Source organism: Parasteatoda tepidariorum, chromosome 12 (genome assembly GCF_982258835.1).
Source record: "Parasteatoda tepidariorum strain Cologne lab strain chromosome 12, Ptep-v5.0, whole genome shotgun sequence".
NCBI lineage: Eukaryota > Metazoa > Arthropoda > Arachnida > Araneae > Theridiidae > Parasteatoda > Parasteatoda tepidariorum.
Genome location: NC_141766.1, coordinates 20828265 through 20852324, shown reverse-complemented (window position 1 = coordinate 20852324; position 24060 = coordinate 20828265). Strand labels below are relative to the sequence as shown.

General features: G+C 27.3%; 1 protein-coding gene across 13 annotated transcripts in view; it reads left to right on the top strand.

Moving 5' to 3' along the window:
- The window catches only part of LOC107440518 (uncharacterized), a 197284-nt gene that overhangs the window by 147334 nt on the left and 25890 nt on the right, over positions 1-24060 (top strand). For 8 of the 13 annotated variants that reach the window (XM_087156000.1, XM_087155997.1, XM_087155993.1 and 5 more), the window contains 4 exons: positions 20635-20706; positions 20791-20916; positions 21511-21582; positions 23230-23338. In XM_087156000.1, the coding sequence (XP_087012126.1) occupies positions 20635-20706; positions 20791-20916; positions 21511-21582; positions 23230-23338 (379 nt within the window). Of the gene's footprint in view, positions 1-18600; positions 18822-20634; positions 20707-20790; positions 20917-21510; positions 21583-23229; positions 23339-24060 lie in introns of those variants that run through there. The other 5 variants (XM_087156004.1, XM_087156003.1, XM_087156005.1 and 2 more) reach the window with 3 other exon arrangements.

Genomic DNA, 24060 nt, shown 5'->3' with positions numbered 1-24060 from the left:
CAATGATTATATTGATGATATAGATTGATGATGACAATGATTATGATATAGATTAGTTAATTTCTGAAGAAACGGTATTTATTGATACTCACATTGTGAAAAAAGTATGGTCAAAACTACAAGAATATGGAAAAGTTTACCCTGTTTCTGGTTTTATGGGAACACCAAAAAAAATGGTAATTTTTACCGATGATTTTAGTAAAATTAACAATAAAACATCATTATATAATATTTTATTAAATTTGGTAGAGTTGGGAAAATTTGATAATGTTGTTGCGATATCTTTGAGAACATGGCATAAAAACCAATAATTTGGTTAAATTTACTTTTCAGTTTTGTACTTTTTACTAAATGTGTGGTAATAAGAATTATAATTTTGAAAAACAGAATTTCCTGTTAGCCTTTCCCATTTGAACCAAAAATTCGCCAATTGATTGGTTTAAATTTTGGTTTTATTAATCAGAATTATGTTGTTGTTTTTTTTCTTTCTTTTTTACCAGAAATGTTAATACCATTCAGTACTGTAATTTTGCCAATTTTATTTTAAAGAAACATGTTAGCTAATAATTTATTAACTTTCATATATTTATTTGTTTTTGATTAACATAAAAAATTACATTACTCTAAGAAATCAGTTCAACTTTTAACCATGATATCTGTACCTTAAACCATAATACGGAGCGAATTAATTGCAAACTTAATAAGGTGCAAAATTGCACCATGTTTACCAAAACCACAGTTTCAACTTTGCACCATATTGAAAGTGTAACAAATTTGAACAATATGGTCTAACGTCTTTCTAACAGTGTATATATTTTTAAATACTATACGATGTATATTATTTTACACTACGGTGCAAAATTTCTAAATTGAAGTATATTTTTATTAACGCAACTTATTTTGTTGATGTGTTAGTAAAGTTATCACAAAAATGGGAAAATAGGAAAGGAAAACTCAGAAATTAAATTTACTCAAACGAACCTTAAGTGTACTTAAACGAACCTTAACGATGCGCTATGCTGCTTTTGCTTACGTGTTTCCACACCACGTCTGATTGCGATATTTACACATGCAATATAATAATGGATTTGCTGAAAAGTGTTCATGCATTTTATTAAATCGTTTAAGATGTCTATTTTAAAATTTGTACTTAATTGTTTTCTTTTTAATTTAAAATGATTTATTTAAATCCCATATTTTATGACATACTTGGCTCCTCAAAATAAATTATACACGGCGAAAAAAATATGGCAATATTACTTTTTTGCATGGTAATGACATTTCTGAAAGAAGAAAAACAACATAAATATGGTTAGTTAGATCAAAGTGTACGATATTTAAACCATTCATTTGGTAATTTTTCCGTTCATATGGTAGCGGTTTACCAGAAATTCTGGTTTTCAAAATTATACTTCTTATTACCTCACATTTAGTAAAAAATACAACACTGAAAGTAAATTTAACAGAATGTATGGTTTTTGTGCCTCGCTTTAAAGTATTATGAAAAAATTACCAAATATTACGATCTTTACTGAATTTTGTCACATATAAGACCATAATTTATCTATACCAAAACGCTCCGATAAAAATTACCGATCTTTTTTGTGTTCCTAAAGAGACAGAAACATGGCAAATTTTACCATATTCGGATAGTTTTGACCATACTTTTTTTCTCTGTATTAAATGAAACATAGTTTCAATCTTAATACATTAAAAATATCAGTTGCTCCTAAAAAATAATAATTTATATAATTAACATGTCTGAATTCATTTTTTGTGCAATTAAACGTTAATTTTGTGGGAAACTATCGTAAAAAATATTCATGTCCAATTAAAAAATTTATTGTTTTTGAGAACATTCTAAAAATTACGTATCTTACGGTGTTGATTAGACAATCTAAATGATTTTTATCAATCTTATTTAATCGCGAGATTAGTTCAAAGTGTTATTACTAGAACTAATCTTTTATTCTTATCTAATTACCTAATTCTAATTTTTAATTACTACTACTAATCTATGCATTAATCTATTTTTTTAAGTATTAATACTAATCTATTCAAGATAATCTTTTTAAAGTTAACGTATTTTTCTTATATAAATAAATATCAGGTGATATTTATTTATATAAGTTTATCTAAAACTTTATCTTATTCATAAAAATACTCGATAAATTGATTTAAAAATATGACAAAATTTACTTTACCCCTCATCTCTCTAAGGTTTGAATATTTTACCTTTCATCTTGAAAATCCTAGATATTCAAAGAATGTTGCTGGTTTCTATCCAGGTAAAATTCGCTTGAATTGTGAGAATAATTTTAAAAATTTGTTTCGTTATAATAATACAAATTAAAAATAGTTTTACATATTAAAAATGTGTAATATGTGTTTTTTAACATATGTGTCATTCTTGATTGATTTGACTGTTTTGAAAATTTGAAATAGTGGTACTTAGAATTGAATTGAATTGAATTGAAATAGTGGTACTTAGAATTGAATTGACTATAAATAGTGGTACTTAGAACTAAACTAAAGTATAGTTAGACGGATCATAAGTTAAAGTCTCCTTGACTTAAGAATAACCGTGAGAGGTTTCTGTAATTTCCTCCTTTATGTAACGCATATGAGGTTTTACTCCAAAAAGTTTCACGAAGACGAGTAATCCCAATGTTTGAACCAGAAGTTCCCTTGTCTCCTGAGTTTGATTTAAAATGGCAGGGCTATAGAGCTGAATTTAATTACTGTAAACCTGATATAGATTGACAGTTCAGAGTCAGTTAAATGGCGAACATTTTATTAATTTGGTTTAAACTTGCCAAACTGTGACTAATTATGTAAGTAAATAAATCAAAATTTTCTCAAAGATTTTTAAATTTACATAGCTGTAAAATATCCATTAAAATAATAGCTTCAAATTTTGAGCTATTATATTTCCATTTATCCGAATATTTTGAAATTATATTACTGCTATAATGTGAGCCACGATGGCTCAGTGGTTAATGTACTGAACTGCATTGTAGAGGACGGGTGTTCGATCTCCGGCTGTGTCTTGAAGCCCACTTAGCTTCAGATCGAAGAGCACTAGCTAAATGAATGTATGAAAATTAAAGGCGGTAGTTCGTAATGTTGACCACATAGAATTATACCATTGGTCCCGAAATTGAGAAGTCATAACCACCATGACTCCCTGGCCCACAGTGGGCTGTTGCAGGAATGCTACAGTTTACTAGAATTGAACACAAAGGAAACCACAGTGTCCCAAAACAGCTAACTACTTTTTAAATTTATATTTTAATACTAGTATTTAAATTTATATTTTAACAAAATGTATCTTTACTTACTGAGTTGATATTGCACATTCATGAAAATAAAATATTTATTACTCGTATCCATTTACTTTAATGATCGATGGTGGTTAGAATCGATTGTTAGCTAATCGATTCTAAGATAGATTAATCGATTTCTAACCCGTTTACTCTCAATACTGACCTACGACTCGTAGGAGTCTCAAAGTTGAACTCTTCTAAAATAAATTATACCCCCATGAATAATTTTATTAAAGTATACGATAAAAATAAATTTTAACAGATCGTTCAACGTGACGTAGTGATGGTACGTCAATGCAGAATCAACACAGGCAACGTCTCTGATTCATCTAAAAATAATCACGGCTTAATGCAAAAACATTCAATTCAACCATTCTAAATAGGAACTCCTTTACGATGCGTGCGGTTTTTGAATTCCTAATGCGAATGGTGCGTGTGAAACAAATTGTTACATCTTTTATTTCCTTTCCTATACCAAATATTAAAAGTCTGTGGCATGATGACTATTCTAGTCATTTATTTTGACCAAACAGGGACAGACAACAGCAGTGAAAATGGTAGCGTTTGATAGAATATATTCTAGAAATGATTACTTGTTTAGTCTTTGGAAATCTACACAGAACGATAACTGATGATGTGTCGTGCTAACCAAATATTTCTGATCGACTTGTCTGTGTATGCTTGATTATTAATGCGGTACATTCGTGATCTTTGCATATAACATTTTTCGCTACTGGCTTCTGTAAATAAATATTTCTTGCAAATTGCTTGGTAAATTGTCGCGCTTTATTGGATCAAGGTTAAACCTTGTTTAAGATTTGTCAAATGTTTCTGTTAAGGTGGGAAATCAAATGTTTAAAATGTGTTTGTTGCCTTGTTGATTTTTGCAATGAGCCCGAAGCTTGTTATGACTGGCTGGATTTTTGTACACGCTTGCTGACTGTCACTTTATCGAAGTGCTTTTATTTCTTGTACATGTTCGCACGCATTGTTCTTCGTGTATTCTGTTTAATAAATAATTCGCATGCCTTTGTGTGGTCTCTGGGAATTAAAGCAATTGAAATAGTTCATCGACATTTAAAGGTTTTTGGCTATATTATATGTTGGATATAGTGCATATGTTCTCAGAGTAGTAAATTGCATACTTAAGCCTTAACTATCAGATGGCTCCATTTTGAAGTCATCTCATTTACGAAAACGAGTCATCGTTTTGGAAATTTATTAGGAATCGTTTTGGAAAGATATTAGGAATCGTTTTGGAAATCTATTTGAAAATTTATTCTGCTAAACGTAGCACCTTCAACATTGTGAATGTGAAGTTTATATGCTTTCGAGTTATTATATATTGTGATGACAAGAGCGATTGTAATAGTTCATCGACATTTAAAGGTTTTTGGCTATAATATATGTTGGATATAGTGCATATGTTTTCAGAATAGTAAATTGCATACTTAAGCCTTAACTATCTGATGACTCTATTTTGAAGTCATCTCATTTACGAAAACGAGTCATCGTTTTGAAAATTTATTAGGAATCGTTTTGGAAAGATATTTGGAATCGTTTTGGAAATTTATTTGAAAATTTATTCTGCTTAACTTAGCACCTTCAACATTGTGAATGTGAAGTTTATATGCTTTCGAGTTATTATATATTGTGATGACAAGAGCGATTGCAATAGTTCATCGACATTTAAAGGTTTTTGGCTATAATATATGTTGGATATAGTGCATATGTTTTCAGTATAGTAAATTGTATACCTAAGCCTTAACTATCAGATGGCTCCATTTTGAAGTAATCTCATTTACGAAAACGGTTGATCGTTTTGGAAATTTATTAGGAATCGTTTTGGAAATATATTTGGAATCGTTTTGGAAATTTATTAGAAAATTTATTCTGCTAAACTTAGCACCTTCAAATTGTGAATGTGACGTTTATGTGCTTTCCACTTATTATATATTGTGATGACAAGAATGATTTAATTTAAATCTATTAAAGCATTATGCGATAAATTAAATGTACAGTTGAATAAAGTATGATATAAAATGAGAATATGCTTTCATGTTATGAAATTCATATGCTTTCCAGTTATTACATATTGTGATGAGAAGAACGATTTAATTTAAATCTATTAAAGCATTATGCGATAAATCAAATGTACAGTTGAATTAAGTATGATATAAAATGAGAAAAATTAAATGAAATATAATTTCATTTAGAAAAATTTAAAAATTAATTTTAGGGCTTAGTACTCGGTTCTATTGAATAAAATATTGTCGTCTTCGTACTTGACACGTTGCCGTCAAATTAACCGCGACAGATTTTCGTAGATTTTCCTTATGTGCGTTGCTTTCACTCAAAAAATATTTCACGAAGATGAGTTAACCCAATGCTTGATCGAGGAGTTCTCTTGTCTTCTTGGTTGGATAGAAAAATGCAAGGCAACAGAGTTCAATATTTGCAAATCTGATGAAAAGCAATAGTTAAACGTCAATATTAATATTAGATAAAATAAAAGATTTATTAGTGTTGGGATCTTGACGAGTTATGTTGTTGAGAAAGTATACTATATAATATTGAGAGAAAATTTCACAACAAAACTCTCCATAGTTTCTTAATGAAAACAAAAGTCAACCAAAAAGCTGGAAAAGCGGTAAATTTTACCATATTCTGGTAGTTTTGACCATACACCTCAGTGTATATTTTTTGTCAAATTTCCACAGCTTATTTGGCAGAGTTCAAACTTAAATAAATAGATGTAAAAATTCTTATCCAAACCATGAATTGTTAAGCCTAAAATAGTTATATGTTTTCAAGTTCTCAATTTTTGCATTATCACAGTTTTGCGACATAATTTTTTTATCATGAATTTCTGATTCATCCTTGTGATTATCGTATGGTTCTTGATAATAATTATTTTATCTTTATTTCGTCAGAAAAAGCAAACAGTTTTTACAAATGATTTGGTTCTTTATTCCATTTTATTGGCCAGGCACTGAAATAAAAAAGTAGACTTCATCTAGTTCCAGGAATGTAAAAAGCGTAACAAAAAATTTTACGATGATAATTCCTTCAATATTTCTATAATGAGTCATACATTCATTTATTTTTTATGATATCACACACTTGATTACGCTATTATTTGCGTATGGATTTTATATCTGAAGAATTCCTACGCTATAGATAACATTAGAACTCATTGTTATTAAAAAATAATTTTTAAAATAACTTTAGAACATTAAAAAATTAGTGTTAATAATATATAGTTATAGAAAAATACTCAAGCTTATTTATTTTTATGAATGAAAATTTTTATTATTATTAACGAAAACTTGCTTTATGCTTATATTATTTTTTTCTTAAAAATAATCACGCTAATAAACCTTCTATTGTTATGATCATTCCATTATTATTCGGTGTTTTATTTATTTATTTATTTTATTTATTTATTTATTTGCATTTATACAAATGCATGATCTTGCCTAATTTGGATGTGAGGATTTCAAATTTAAAACTAGTTTTGCTCCTTAATCTTCAGATTTTTTTTAAATGATATTTTTCGTCTAATTTATATCAAAATATACAAGTTTAAAAACGTTATATATAACAGGGGATCGGGTAAATGTTACGACAAACTTTTAGGGATGTTAAAGTACATCATCAATATTAAAACTGCATAGAAACCCATGTCCGGAAATATCGTCGCACGCTGCTACGGGCGCTTCCTTTTTATGACCTATTCAGAATCACATTAAGAAGCAGTTCATAATAGGGGAGCGGCCATGTCGGCGTATGACAACATTTGCGGGCATGGGTTTCTATGCAATTTTTATTCTGATGATATGCGCAAGTTTATATAAGTTTATAAGTCTGATGATATGCGCTATAAGTTTATCGCAAAATTTATTCTGTGCCCCGTTATAAGTTTCATTTTTCAAACTATTATATTTCGTCAAAAAATATACAAAAAAATGTTACTTAAAAAACTGCAGTTTGGAGAGAGAAACCAACTGCAGATTTAAAATCAGCGATACGAAAGTATCTAGGATCAGTTAAAAAACCTCGTGCAAAAATTAAGGAAAATTATTTTTCCCAGTTTAACTTATAATTACCAATAATAGACATAGAAGCGCGATGGCTCAGGGGATAGAACGTTCGCCTTCCAATGAGGTGAACCGAGTTCGAATCCCGGCGATGGCTGGGATACGAATTTCGCATCCGGCTTGCTCCGACCACAGTGCTGAAGTGAAATATCCTCAGTAGTAGACGGATCATGGGTTAGAGTCCTCTTGCCGTCATGCTAACCGTGGGACGTTCTCGTGGTCTTCCTCTCCATGTAACGCAAATGCGGGTTAGTTCCATCAAAAAAAGTCCTTCACGAAGACAAATTTTTCTCCCAATACTTGATCCAGGAGTTCCCTTGTCTTCTGGATTAGGTTCTGAATTACAAGGCTACGGAGTTGAACATTAGTAGTCGTAAACCCGAAATTGGGTCGGCTGTTCAACGACGGTTATAAAATAAAATAATAGACATAATATATTTTAAATATTTAAAATTACCACATTACTTTAACAGATATAAATGATACAAATTTATGCTACTTTTACCATAATAGGATATGAAGGACTTTAATTCTTCTACCACCATGTTGTTTCTTTTTAAGCTTATTTACAAATCAATTAGTTGTATAGTATTGTAGTCTGGTAGTTGTGTATTGGGCTTTAACCACGATTCTCAAATGTCTGTTGGGATGATTACTTCCGACAATTTTCTATTCAAAAATTTTTTATGTATGACAATTAGTAGCAAGTCTTAAATTTCGAAATCAATTTAAATTTCAATCTCTATTAACCTCTTACTTTATATTTATACCATAAGAAAAAGCGAATTTGTAACTTTTTCTCTTTTTGTTCATATGGTTTATATAAAAAACCGCATTATTATAACGTAGAAAAGTTATTTTACTCTTTATAAAATTAAATTATTTTTTAATTCTCTGATTTCATCTAAGGAACTTAAGAATATTGCAATACAAATTCTACGCATATTATTATTTTATTTTATTTTATTTTATTTATTTATTTTTTTAAAATTGAAGATATAGCCTATTCATCACTTTCAAAATGTGTTTCTCTTTATAAAGTCTTTTATTCATAATTAATTTAAAATATCCATAACTCATATGCTATCTATTACTTAGCAATAACTTTTAACCGATATTATTATAAACTAATTCTTTATACTATATTATTATATTATTGAAACCTAATACTTAATATTTGATATCATAGTACACAGCAGATTTGTATTTATGATTTTATGCTTTCTACTATAAAAAAATGCATTATAGTTTGATAAATAAAATTTATTTTACTCCTAATAAAAAATATCACCTTAAATTCTTTTAAAAAAATATTTTATTTAAGTAAACACATAAAATATTGTAACCCAAATTCATGATATAAAATTATTCCATCTTTTCTTATTTCCTTCTTTTAAAATATATTTTTCATTTATAAAGCCTAGTGTTTATAATTAAGATAAAAATATCCCATTTCTTACATGTCATTGAGCTCTAAATACAATTCAGCAATATAAGCCTTATGCATTAAATTTTTTTTAGATAAAAAACATTTTCAACAAATAAACTTTAATGCGTTTTTAAGTTCGAAGTATAAAAACTACTTAAAGTTTTGGCGATGTGAAAAAAGCGATCCTAAGCCCTATGGAATAACTCATAGATGATGTATTTCTCAATCCTTATTTTCATCACATTTTTGAGAGGCTCTTCTATAAAATGATCAATCATAGAGCTTGTCAAGCGTTAACTCAAACTTACCCCTTATCTAATGCTTGGATTAGATTTTCCTCATCTTCTTTCAAATATTTTTTAGCGCTAAATGGTGTAATGCTCAAATACAGAAGCCTTTTATATTTATCAATAATTGCTTTAAAAAAATTTTCAGACTAATTTTGAGAATAATTTTTTTTAAAAAAAATTGCTTCTAAATCACAATTAATATTACATTTACCGAGTTTATTTATTTTTTTTTTTAGTTTAAAATTTATATTTCGATACATTAAAATGAGTAGGGATTGTTGTTATAATATTCTAATTATTGATAAAGTAATATTTATTTGCTTAATTGTTAAGAAAAAAATTTCATATTAAATAACTAATTATAAAATTATTAACTACAAAAAGCATGTTTTCGCTGGGAGAAAAAAATTCTAGCAAAATTACCGTAATAGTAATGATAATTCTGTTTAAAAAAATTGTAATTCTGGTTAATAAGACAAAAATATACGGTATTTAAACCATTTATTTATGAACTTTTCCGTTCATATATTATCGGTTTACCAAAAATTTCTGGTTTTTAAAAGTATAATTCTTATTGCTAAACATTTAGTATAAAATACGAAACTGAAAATGAAGTGTAACCAAATAAATTGTTTTTATGCCATGCTCTACAATGTAGAATTTTCATTGTAAAATTACGGTAAAATAACCGTTATCATTCTGTCCATCCAATTAACCATTAAGTTTGCAATAAAAAAACAATTTTGTACCTTTATGGTTTTGAAACTATTTAAAACTAGGTTTCAAAAGCGTTTAAATTAAATTTAACTGGACATTAGATTTAGTTCATGTTGGGTTTCCATTTACTTTATGCATTATTTTCAATAGATAATGAACGAGGCTGTGGTAGAGTTGTGTTTTATTAAGTGAGCTGTGAAATGTGGTTTAATTAGTTTATCTGTTTGTTTCACCTAACTTAGGAGAGGGGAAATACTAAACTTTTTTGTGTTAAGTAGCTTTATGGTACTGCATTCTATTCGTGAATGAAAGTATCGTATTTTAATAGTCCAGGGCCTCAAATTGGGGAGAACAGGACAATGAAAACTCTTCTTGCGTTGAAGGGAATGGGTGAATATTGTGATGTCAACGCTGGGGCTCGAACCCCCGTTCTGTCTGTCAGGGGAAAGACCAATTAGTTCTCTCGGCTATAATTATCCAACTTAGTTCCTAACAGCTGTATTCAGTTTTAGGAACTAAGTGGCTTCATAAGGTGGGCCTAATTGGTGCGATAAAATTCTGGTTGTTTAACTGTATTAGGGGAAATCAGTTAATAAACGGTTTTTCTCACAGTTAACAAATAGAATACTATCTAATTTACAGTTATTTGACAGTTTTGTTTGAATATGGTGAAACAATTAAATAAATTGCTATTTAACTATATTATCCGATGAATTTTTAACAGTGTAAGGTATGGTATTATCAAATTTTGAAACATTCACCAAATTTTATCACACATTATCTAGGCATATTTTGTTGTTAAATTTACCTAATAATACATTCACCAAATTTTATCACACATTATCTAGGTATATTTTGTTGTTAAATTTACCTAATAATACATTTACCAAATTTTATCACGCATTATCTAGGCATATTTTGTTGTTAAATTTACCTAATAATGCATTCACCAAATTTTATCACACATTATCTAGGTATATGTTGTTGTTAAATTTACCAAATAACACATTCACCAAATTTTATCACACATTATCTAGTTATATTTTATTGTTAAATTTAGCTAAAAACACATTCACCATATTTTATCACACATTATCTAGCTATATTTTATTGTTAAATTTAAAAAAATCATTACCAAAACGCTTCGGTAAAAAAATTATCGAGTTTTTCGGTGTTCCCATAGAGCCAGAAACGCGGACAAATTTTATCATATTCTGGTAGTTTTGATCATATTTTTTTCATCAGTGTAAGTGGAAGGTTGTGTTAGGTTAAGAATTTGTTAGGTTGAAGAAAGTGTGATATGAAGTGAAATGTAAAAAAAAAAAAGCATTTGCTTTTTTAGTTCATTTATAATATTTTATTTTGAAAATAAAACATAATACTATCCACTTACATTTTCTTTGTTCACAAAGATTCTTTTAAATAGGGAAAAAAATCAACCGTGAAATCCAGAAGGTATTATTGATCCTGAGAGGAGGGTTGTGTTTTCTATATGATATGAAGTGAAATGTGAAAAAAAGCATTTGCCCTTATGAGTCAGGAAATAATTGTGAGGGGGTGTCGCTATGCGACTGTGACACTCACACATTATTGCGTTAGTGAAATCTGTCTTTTGACACGCTACACCAGAAACCTATTTAATTCTATGGTCATGGTTTTTATAGCTATGGGTTTTTATTTCTGGATAAAGTTACAGTGTGACAAATAAAATCAGTCTCAGTACATTTGATATTTGAAACGTTAAATCTGTCTCAACTTTGCAATGATCTTTTTTTTTCTCAAATTCTGACTGGAAATCTTTTGTTTCAATTGAAAAAACTGAAAATTTGTAAAATTTAGGGTGCTGTAGACAAAAAACCGAACGCAAAAGCCTAGCGGTATTTAAACCATTCATTTGCTGATTTTTACGTTCATATGGTAACGGCTTACCGAAAATTCTAGTATTCAAAATTATCTTTCTTATTATTAAATTATATTTCTTAGCTCTCAAATCCTGACTGGAAATCTTCTGTTTCAATTGAAAAAGCTGAAAATTTGCAGAATTTAGGGAGTTGTAGACCAAAAATCAAACACCAAAACCTTACTGTATTCAAACCATTCATTTGCTAATTTTTCCGTTCATACGGTAACGGCTTACCAAAATTCTAGTTCTCAAAATTATATTTCTTATTATTAAATTATATTTCTAATTATTAAATTATATTTCTTATTATTAAATTATATTTCTTATTATTAAATTATATTTCTTATCTTTCAAATCCGGACTGGAAATCTTTTGTTTTAATTGAAAAAGCTGAAAATTTGCAAAATTTAGGATATTGTAGACCAAAAACCAAACACCAAAACCGCATGTAAACCATTCATTTGCTGATTTTTCCATCCATATGATAACGGTTTATTGAAAATTCTAGTTTTCAAAGTTGTATTTCGTATTACCACACTTTAAGTAAAAAATACAAGACTGAAAAATTAATTTAACTGAATACATAGTTTTTATATCCTGCTCTAAGGTATGATAAAATTACCTAATTTTACCACATTTACCAAATTTTATCACATAAACGCTATATATCACGCTTTTTAATTAAAATTGTTTTTTAAAAGGAAATATAAATATCTGTAATTTCATTATAAATTATCAAAAAAAAATGTTAAAAATCATATATATATATATATATATATATATATATATATATATATATATATATATATATATATATATATATATATATATATATATATATATATATATATATATATATATATATATATATATATATATATATATTAAAACGAAAATTATTATCAATCAAATTAGTTTATTAAATAGATTAAATTAGTTTGTAAATGAGATTATAGTTATAAGATTATAATTAAGAAATTATAGTAAAGGGGTAAAAGAAATTATAATTGATTTTTTTCTTGAGAAAACTATTTTTAGCATAATTTTGCTTGAATTTTCCCTTGTACTTTTAAAAATTTAGTTTCTAAAATGAAACTATTTTTTTAAATCCCCTAATTTTGATTTCAGTTAGAGAATAAACTAGACTAAAAAATTAAAAGTTTTAAATTGCTTCACTTTTACAAACGGTTTCATAAATTAAAAGTGAAAATCTTAATAAAACATTAAAATATATATCGAATCGATACGTCATAAATAAAGAGGGAAAAAAACGGGGAAAAGAAAGCTTGATTTTATTTTAAAATTTTCTTCAAGTATAAACTTTTTAGCGGAACAATATAAAATATCAAATAAAAGTTTATTATTTAAAAAAAAAGGTTATTTGCTTTGCATTTGTTCATAGCTACGTCTTGTAAGAACATTTAAAAAACTAGAAGAATTTAATTAAAGAATTCGTGTGTAAATCCTGTCTAGTTTTTCAAATTTACTTATGACATTCCAATTCATGCGTCCTAACACCTATCTCAAGAATTTCTTCAATGATTGATGGAATTTTTGGAATAACTCTGAAAACAAGGTTTTCTATTGCTCTCTGAATGGATTATTAGACCGAAATCCAAAAGACAAAAACAATTTACTGCGCAATTGCTTGTCTTCACAAAAATATGAAGAGATCGGAATATTGAGTCAAAATTAATCTGAGCTAAAGCTCAAAATATTTGTGCTTCATTGTTTTTGCTTAAAAATGGGTGACCTAAGTCGAGGATTTATAAATATAATAATTAAGTTATATGACCCATCTTCTCCTAGTACATTTTAACAAGATATCAATTTAAGTTTTTAAATAATTGTCTAAATATTTCAATTCCATTTTGGGGGAAATAATTTCAGATTATGGAACGTAAATCACATTATATGGAATTTGAATGCTGTTGCAATCATTCCTGGAATGAATGAAACTAAAGAATATAACGTAAGGATTATTAGTCCTTTGGATTATTAGTCCGAAATCCAAAAGACAAGAACAATTTACTGCGCAATTGCTTGTCTTCACAAAAATATGAAGATATCGGAATATTGAGTCAAAATTAATCTGAGCTAAAGCTCAAAATATTTGTGCTTCATTGTTTTTGCTTAAAAATGGGTGACCTAAGTCGAGGATTTATAAATATAATAATTAAGTTATAAGACCCATCTTCTCCTAGTACATTTTAACAAGATATCATTTTAAGTTTTTAAATAATTGTCTAAATATTTAAATTCCATTTTGGGGGAAATAATTTCAGATTATGGAACGTAAATCACATTATATGGAATTTGAATGCTGTTGCAATCATTCCTGGAATGAATGAAACTAAAGAATATAACGTAAGGATTATTAGTCCTTTGGATTATTAGTCCGAAATCCAAAAGACAAGAACAATTTACTGCGCAATTGCTTGTCTTCACAAAAATATGAAGATATCGGAATATTGAGTCAAAATTAATCTGAGCTAAAGCTCAAAATATTTGTGCTTCATTGTTTTTGCTTAAAAATGGGTGACCTAAGTCGAGGATTTATAAATATAATTATTAGGTTATAAGACCCATCTTCTCCTAGTACATTTTAACAAGATATCATTTTAAGTTTTTAAATAATTGTCTAAATATTTAAATTCCATTTTGGGGGAAATAATTTCAGATTATGGTACGTAAATCACATTATATAGAATTTGAATGCTGTTGCAATCATTCCTGGAATAAATTAAACTAAATAATATAACCTGATGAAAATACATGTTAAATAATACAGGGAAACCTCTCGGGAGCGACCACTCTCTGTTCTACAGTAAAATGGAGGTTGGTCGTTCTTAGAAGTTACCTCAATTGACTTCGATTGTCAATGAAAGTACAAAATTTGTTTAATGATTTTAATTTTAATCAGTTTAATTCTCTTGGTGCGGAAATATCGCTAGTGTTGACGTCATGAAAACTGGATTGATGAATAAACTTAAGCATCAATAAAAATAATCCCAACCGATATAATTACAAATTTACCGAGCATGAAAAATTTTGGCTATTTTAAATAAATAAACAATTATGTTTTCTTATTTATTTATTATTTTTTTATTTATTAAAATTATATCTCGAACTTCTGCGTTTTTGGGTGATTTTTACAAAATAGGCTTTGCGTTATCGCGAGGAAATCACGGAGTGTTCTGTAATCGCCTCCCTTTTTAACTCTTTCAAACCCTGACAAATTACTAGTGAAGAAAGTGGGTATGAAAACGTCAATACCTGATTGGTTGCCGATTGAAACCTTAAGGTGTTTCTAATCACCCTCTTTCAATACTTTCATATTTCCTCGCTCAAACAAACAGATTTTAATGTTTTTACCTTGCTTTATTCAATAATGATTAGTTTGTTTTTCTTAGCCGAATTAATAACGCGATTTCCAATGTGTATGTTTTTAGTTCATTTCTAACAAGGATTCTTATATATAAATTAAACAGTAATTGTGGAACACCATGTATATTTCTATGCCAAGCGTTGCCTACACTATTAAAATTTCCAGGATATAAAATGCATCGGATTGAGAAATATAAATTAAAGGCAGTGATTGCGGAACACCCTGTATATTTCTATCTCAAACGTTGCCTAGACTATTAATATTTCCTGGATAAAAAAAGCGACAAATTTTTTTTGTAGTGAATTGTTTCTACAACGAATTGACGCTGAAACCATAATACATAACACATAAATAGAACTTAAAAAGTATCTAAAATATTTACCTTCTATTGTATTTTTATATTTTTAAATGTATCTATTTTTGGAATATAATTTTTTTTCTTGACTATGACTTAAAAATAAAATAAATACTAAATACTGTACGCTATTCAATCATCGAGATTCTAAAAAGGTGTTTTAAATTCAAAGAGTAAATAAGTAAATAAAATACGAATGATGCGAAGCATGATATAAAAATCATAGCCAGTGAAATATTCGTCATAAAAAAAGCACTTCTGGCAAAAAGTCGTTCATAAATTAAACTTATCATTGGATTTTCCTCGAAAACATTTTTACCCTCGAGATGCATGTTAGATTTTTCAGTATCTATTGAGAATTTTCTACAGCACTAAGTTTGTTTATTTAAATGTTTTGAAAACTTATATCAGATTCGCTTTTTGGTATATTTCATGCTTTTTGATCTGAAGTGCTGCGACGAATAGTGCAGTTATTACTTCCTTTCAGTTTGTCAGTGAATGCTGTCTCTGAAAGAGCTCGTAGTTTATTAAAAGCGATGTACATTGTAAATAAAATTTTGTAAATGCTAGATTCTTAAACTTAATATTTTTTCACTCTTTTAGTTCTACATTACTTAAAATAAAAAATAAAATCTGAATATATTTTTTCTCTTTATCTTGAAAAGCTTTCTATTCATCATAAAACTTTATATTTTTTAAAGAAAAGTATTTGTATTATAAATGTAAGATTGTGTACAGGGTGTTCAATTAGCACCGGCTCATATATTTCTAGAACCTCTGTATGTAATTCAAGATAACATCCGATCTATTTGAAGAATATTTAATGTTGAATACCGAAATTAAAAACAAAATATAACGAATTTTTAAGTTGTGATTTTGTTGCTTTGCCTTTTCTAATTATACTAACGGATAGAAATTATTTGAATAAAGCTAAGTATGAATAAAGCACAAACAAAAGTACAGAAAAGGATATACTACAGTTTAGGTTCTATAGAATACTGTACATACATATACGGTTTTAGAATCGAAACTATAATTACAACCAATTATTTACTTTATTCACATTGTTTTGCTCTATTCTACGTAGCACAAATTATATACTATCTTCATTTTTTGAGATATTAAAATATTCGTTATTCGATTTTATCCGATAAAAATAAATTGGCACTCGATTTTATCCGATATAAATAATATAGCTTTTGATTTTATATAGTATAAATAGCTTGACTTTCGATTATAACCGATCAATAGTTTGACTTTGCCGTTTTAAATTTGACCTTTACAAAAACAACTTTAATAGATATTTATTACTGACCTTATAAATAATCATTTGTGACCTTACCAACACTGCGCTGAATAACTTATTTATAACAAGGATTTTATAAGGACTTAACAGCATTCATACTTCTCCAATTTGCATTCAAAATTATGTTATATTTTATATCGGCATCATTATGGATCTGCAATTAACATATTTTTCATATTGGATTGTACAATAATGCCAATATTAAATATATATCTTGATGATATTACTAGAATATTACAATGCATGATATTAACCTATAGGTAGGATATTTGCGTTCCTTGGGTATGGTTAAAACACTTCATTAACCTATGAATTTGATATCTTAAATTGTACGCAATGCAATGTTTGGTATATTGCACTTATACTTATGGCACGCAAAGCTGTCTGGATACCTGAGTCAAACTCTCATCTATTAAATGCTCCTGAAAAATGAAGTCACTAAAATTGTAGGGGAAAAAAAGCAAATTCAACTTTTATTGAGAGTCCATATGTTGAATTTTTTTTAAAGTTACGCAAATAAAAGTTTTTCTAACGAAGAAAAAAAAATTTTTTTCAAAATATTCATAATTTTTTTTTTTTTTACTTATGCAAAGGATATTTAAATTTCAATGATTAAAATTTCATTTTCATTACTTAAATTTGTTCGACAATCATATTTGGTTCTATACAAAATATTTTACTTCAGCCAAATATTTACCTGGTACAAAATTTATACTAAATTCATACTGCTGTTGTTGTAGTTCATTTACGTCGCACTAGAGCTGCACAATGGGCTATTGGCGACGGTCTGGGAAGCATCCCTGAGGATGATCCGAAGGCATGCCATCACAATTTTGATCCTCTGCAAAGGGGATGGCACCCCCGCTTCGGTAGCCCGACGACCTGCACGCGAAGTCGAGCACTTTACGGTAGAACAGTTTAACGAGGACCAATACCGCACACCCTCGGTCCCTATGCAGACTAATCCAATTGGTCACCCACCCGCACACTGACCTTAGCCAGTGATGCTTGACTTCGGTGATCTGCTGGGAACCGTGTCTTAAGGATCAGTCCACTGCGGGACCTAAATTCATACTAATTTATACAAAATTTATACTAAGTTCATAAATTCATACTAAATAGTAATAGATATAAGGTTTTAGAGCCTTAAGTCGTCAACTGGATGCCTCTTTTATTTGGTTGACGGGGTCGTAACCCTCTCCCCTTCTCTGCTAGCCACTGTTTTAGAGTGTGACCCTTTTGATGCAAGGTAAATTTTAGTTTGAAAATTTCATATTAAACGTGATATGTATGAACTCAGTCCATTAACTTGAGTTCTATTTTACCCGAGTTAAAATAAAAATTGTAGTTCGTGTTAAAAGTAGAGGAATGATTCATAATTGGAAAACTTGTTGCTGTTGTAGTTCATTTACGTCGCACTAGTGCTGCACAATGGGCTATTGGCGACGGTCTGGGAAACATCCCTGAGGATGTTCCGAAGACATGCCATCACAATTTTGATCTTGTGCAGAGGGGATGGCACCCCCGCTTCGGAAGCCCGACGACCTGCACGCGAAGTCGAGCACTTTACGATAGAACAATTTACGAGGACCAATACTGGACACCCTTGGTCCCTATGCAGACTGAACCAAGTGGTCACCCACCCGCACACTGATCGCAGCCAGTGATGCTAGGAACCGTGTCTTAACGATCAGTCCACTACGGGACAAATCTTGTGTAAGAAAGGCTATAGGAAGAAAGGCCGGGTAGAAATAGGCAACTAAATACGTACTTAATGAACAAAAAAGAAGTATAAGACAGCCTGCGTAAGAGAGATAAAAATGAACTTAGGAAAATATAAGCATACTTGTTATGATATATATGTTAAAACTACAAAAATGGTTTTTGCGGCTACAGCTACTCATAAGAATTATAATGATGTTAGAAGTATTTTTATTAGAAAAAGAATTAGCATTTTCGATTTTTCTACATGGCTAAAACATCTCAATAACGCTAAGAAAAAACAATGTAAAATAATAATTCTAACGTTTTTTTTTCTTCTAATGTACTTTTAGCAATATTTTTAATTTTATTGCTTAATTGTAAATAGCACATAAATATAATCTTACAAGAAAATATATGTAAGCAATAGTAGAACATTTACCTAACAAGTTGAAATAATTCAATGATTAAAAGGCAGACATTAATGATGAATGGATCTACAACATATAAATAGTTCTAATGAAAAATTCCCCTCTAATGCAATAAATATAATTTAAAATTAACGAAAATTATTCTGTTCACTACAATGACATCTCTTTGCACAATCTTCTAGTGGTGCCATCTGTCGTCAATATGTAATATCTCTGTATTTAGAATGAAAAAAAAATTCATTTAGTAATAAAAATCAGATTATTTAATGAATCTATAACACTTGTTATTTATTTTCTAACTATATTTTGTTTTAATTATTATGTGTTTTTAATACACGCTCTTCATCACAATAACTTAAACCACCGAATCTAAATTCTATGAAACATCTTCACAAGAGTATTGCTTCTTCAATACAGTATTTGCAATGCTAAAATATTTAAATCTATATAGTTGGATAAAAATTTATTTTTACTAACTTCTTTCATTATTAAAGCAGTTTAAATTAAATTATACAAATTTTATCTATAGATAAATTCAATCTTTAAAAATAAATACCATACTATACAAATTATTTAAGAAAGCTAATTTTAATGTATTTCTTAAAATTCATTCTGAAAGATTTTTTTTTTTTTAAATAAAAAAAAACAAGCTTTTTGTTTTTTACCCACTTTTTTATCAAAAAAAAATTTGACTTTTACTATTGAATTTAATTAGACATTAAGCCAGTTCTTTTTTAAATAATTTTTCAGCTATTGATAAAAGGTTTAAATATTTGAGCTTGAGTTGTAAAGATTATTATTTTTTTTGTGTAAAAAACATTAACAGAGATTTTGTCCACATTTTAACCTTTAGTAACAACAGCCTTTAATTTAATTTAAATTCTCAAATTATATTCAATAAGGCATGATTTATATGGCAAATTATATTTGCCATATAAATCAAGTCCTATAAAATCTTAAAATTTCAATATTAAGAAAAAAATTATTTGACTTTAACTATGTTTATTATTTAAATTTTAATAAATATTTTTATCAAGTAATATTAAAAAAAAAAAACTGTATGTTAAATATATGATTTTAAAAGCAAATTTATGAGTTGTTTATTTTATATTTAATTTGGAATTTGCAAAGAATCAAACCAGGTTTGGAAGTGTAGCTGTTTTTATCAAAACTAGTAGTAATTAATTCTTCACAATTATTATCAGAAAAAGCATTTCTTTTTTAGTATTGAAATTTAAGCGTTTAACAGATATTTTCTAACATTTTAATAATTGTTTGATTTATATTTAGAATTAGATGAAACTCTATTTTAAAAAAAAGTGGTGTAAGGAAAAATATCCAAAACTATTTTAAAATTTATAAACATTTATAGGTTTTTCTAAAATTTTATAATAAAAAATGTTTTATACATGATGTGATTTCCACAAATCTCTAAGGCCACAAATAGTACAATAATCTAATGCTTGTAACTTATATTAAAATAAATAAAATAATGCTTATTACTTATATATTGTAACTTACATAAAACACAACCATAGTGTCTGTTATAACAATTGTAGTTGCACACAGTGTTTGCTCATATCATATTGTTCTGATCATATTTTTGTTTTTTTAATTTTGGATTAGATATTTTAGAAAACAAAAGCTTTTTACATTTCTTTTAAAATTTCTATTTATTTTAATTCCAGAAAAACTTCCAGTTCCACAAAGATGAGTATATTTGGGATATTAAGCTACACATAATAGATTCACTACCTAAGGTATTTTTCCAATAATTGCAATTTAATCTGAAACTTTTTGTCTTTTAGTTACAGTCAGTTTATTAAATAGTGCAATTTTTTTAGGAGTTAAAAGAAAGTTTTAACTACGGAGTTTTCTGTCCACCCATCAATGGTAAAGCTGGAAAGTTTCTTGATGAACACAGACCTTTAGGAGACTATCCATTTCCTTCGTCAATAGGTTATGTAGAGGTAATTTTTTTAGTGATTTATTTATTATAAGAATTGTCTTGTTGTAATTTTATCGACCTCACATTGCGGACACTCCTACAAAATTTACACCTCTTATTACTGACATATTTTTAATTCCCTGTGAATCTTCTATGAATAAATCATTATGTACTTTCTCTTCAAAACATACACTTCCATAACCAAATGCAGTCAGTTAAGTTTAATTTTGTTTAGATCTAAAATTCTTGCTGGCTTAATAATAATATTTATAGCTATTTAGTATGTTTGAAAAATATTAAAAGATCATAATATTAATATGTTCATTAAAACTAAATAACAATGCTAGAGTTATTGTCTAAGCGTTGTGATCTCAGTTACTTTATAATTGAGGTTTTACTCTATTCCATTCTCATAAATTTATGTATATAGTTGCTAAAAGTTAGTTTTTCATTAATTTAATATTTAAAATTAAAGTGGAAGGTTTTAAAATTATGAAACAAACTTTTGTTCAGTGTAAATTTTCCTTGGTATATTCTTTTTATAAGAATTGCTCTGTTCATAAATTTGTTGATACTATTATATGAATTTTTGATTAATGTTATTAACTTTTCACAGCTGCGTTACAAAAGACGGGTGTACAAAATGATGAACGTTGAAGAGAAGCAAATAAAACAACTCCACACACGAGTAAATATTATATAATTTATTTATGTTTAAATGGTGTTTAGTAGAACTACTAATCTTCTAATTATTTTCACAAATGTTTCATAAAAGTGTATGCTTTATTTGGTAATTCCCTGCATATTTTATGATGCTTATTTAACTTTATAAAATTAAAAAAGAAAATAAATAAATAAAATAAAAAACTTTGGTTTATTTATCACTTTCTGACATGTATTTTTCATTCTTTAAAATATATCATTGATATTTCTAAATTAGTGCAAATTCAATCATTTAAATGATAGATCTTAGTTGATTACCAGTTTTCATGGCTAATTAAGAAGCCAATAATTTACAAGTACCATTCTGCATAAAAATGTTACATAATTGATTTAATTACATATTCTTAAACAATTATATATATTATCTCGAAGAAATGTAAAAATATTTTTAGAATTAAATTTGAATCTGATTATTTTAAATAATACATGACAATAGTTAATGAGAAATGCATACATTTAAAAATGACAGGAAAGGCTAACCAATATTGTTTCTATATAATTTGTAGTATAGATTTTAAATCACAAGCAAATTTTGTATACATTTGACATTTGTGATGGTTGTTTCATTAAAAAAGAAATTTAATTGTTAGAAAAACCTTAAGTGCATTTTAGTTGTTTATGTTGTTTATTGTATTTTTTTTTTTTTTTTTTTTTTTTTTTTGTTAATTTAAAGAAAAGTGCTTTAAACATAGAAATAATTACTCAGTTTTAAAGCAAAGGAGTGATAAACAAACTATTTATCTTTAGGCAATATAATAACGTACAGAAACATTTTAAGATTAAAAATGTTGTATGACTGCTGGTGGTCATACCTGAAGAAAATTGCATCCATATATGTAAATCTACGATTATTAAAAAAGTTATGGGAAATTATTATTTGTGTAACATAACAATTGTTTTATTATTTTAAAATGTAACAACTGAACTGGTTACATTATTTTTAATGTCAGAAGTAAATGTTTATCTTATTCCAAGTCAGTATTTGTATAAATTATAATAATGCTATTCTAATAATAGAAAAATTGAAATATGTTCACTCTTATTTTTAAGTTTTGTTTCTTTTTGTTAATTTTGCTTTAAAAAAACGATAAGGAAAATGTCATAAAATCAATTAAATCTATTCAAAACTGGACTACTTCTAAACATATTTGACAGGTATGTAAAAAACTTTTTATGCATAGGCTATGCCACTTAAACTGATTATTAAGTAATAAATTATTTATTACTAAATTCCTTTATTAAGACTGGCTAGCCAATTTTTAAATGTAATATTTATATTAAATTTTAAGTTCATTTTTCTGCCTTTGAAAAAGCAAAGTAAGATTTTTCTCTTTCTTTATTTAACAAACTCTTTCTTCATTAATTTCCTTTCAAAAAAATTTAAATCTATAGATAAAAGGTTGTAAATATAAGATTTCTCATAATTAGAAAATCTGTTAAATTTTCTTTCATGATTATTCAAATAATTTCATAGGTGAATTGTATTACTTTCTAAAGAATCATCTTTAATCTTTGATTCATCTAACTGTTTCTTAAAATTTTCTAAGTTGACATTTATTAAAAATATTTTGTTTTAATAGTCAGTTTAATTTTTCATAATGTATTTCTGTAGCCCAACTTGCGACGAATGTTGGATCATGTAAGTAATGGTCAAGTGGAAAAGATAACTAAGATGTGTGCCAAGGGTATGGATCCCAATTTTCATTGCCCAGAAAATGGAGGTAAGAATGTCCTTATACTTTTCTAAATACTGGAATTATTTTTTCATGATTAATTTTTCTAGAAATACTATCTAGAAGTTATGTCAACATATATACGTTCTTATTTTTACAGTTTTGATTAGCTTGTAATTGCTTGTACGAATTAACTTTATCTTTAAGAGACTGGTTTTATAATTATTTCATATATATATATATATATATATATATATATATATATATATATATATATATATATATATATATATATATATATATATATATATATATATATATATATATATATATATATATATATAAAATTTTTTGCTGATGCTTAAACCCATTATTATGAAAACGAAGAGAATAATTTTATAATATTCTAATTTTTTACTTTATCTAATTATCGAATTAACTTTATCTTTAAGAGACTGGTTTAATAATTATTTCATATATATATATTTTTAAATTTTTGCTGATGTTTAAACCCATTATTATGAAAACGAAGAGAATAATTCTATAATATTCTAATTTTTATGGTCGCTTCAGGTTTAATTATAATAGTTCAGATTTCCATATCTGTAAATATCATTATTTATCGCTCAGCACCTATTTTTAGTTTATATCGAGTAAGAAAAGAAAAAAAAAGACATGCTTATTTCTTTTTATGGCAATCATTTTAAGTGAAGGGAGTACACTTTCAAACTGTTCCAAAAATTGACTTTTGTTATCTTTAGATTTTCTTG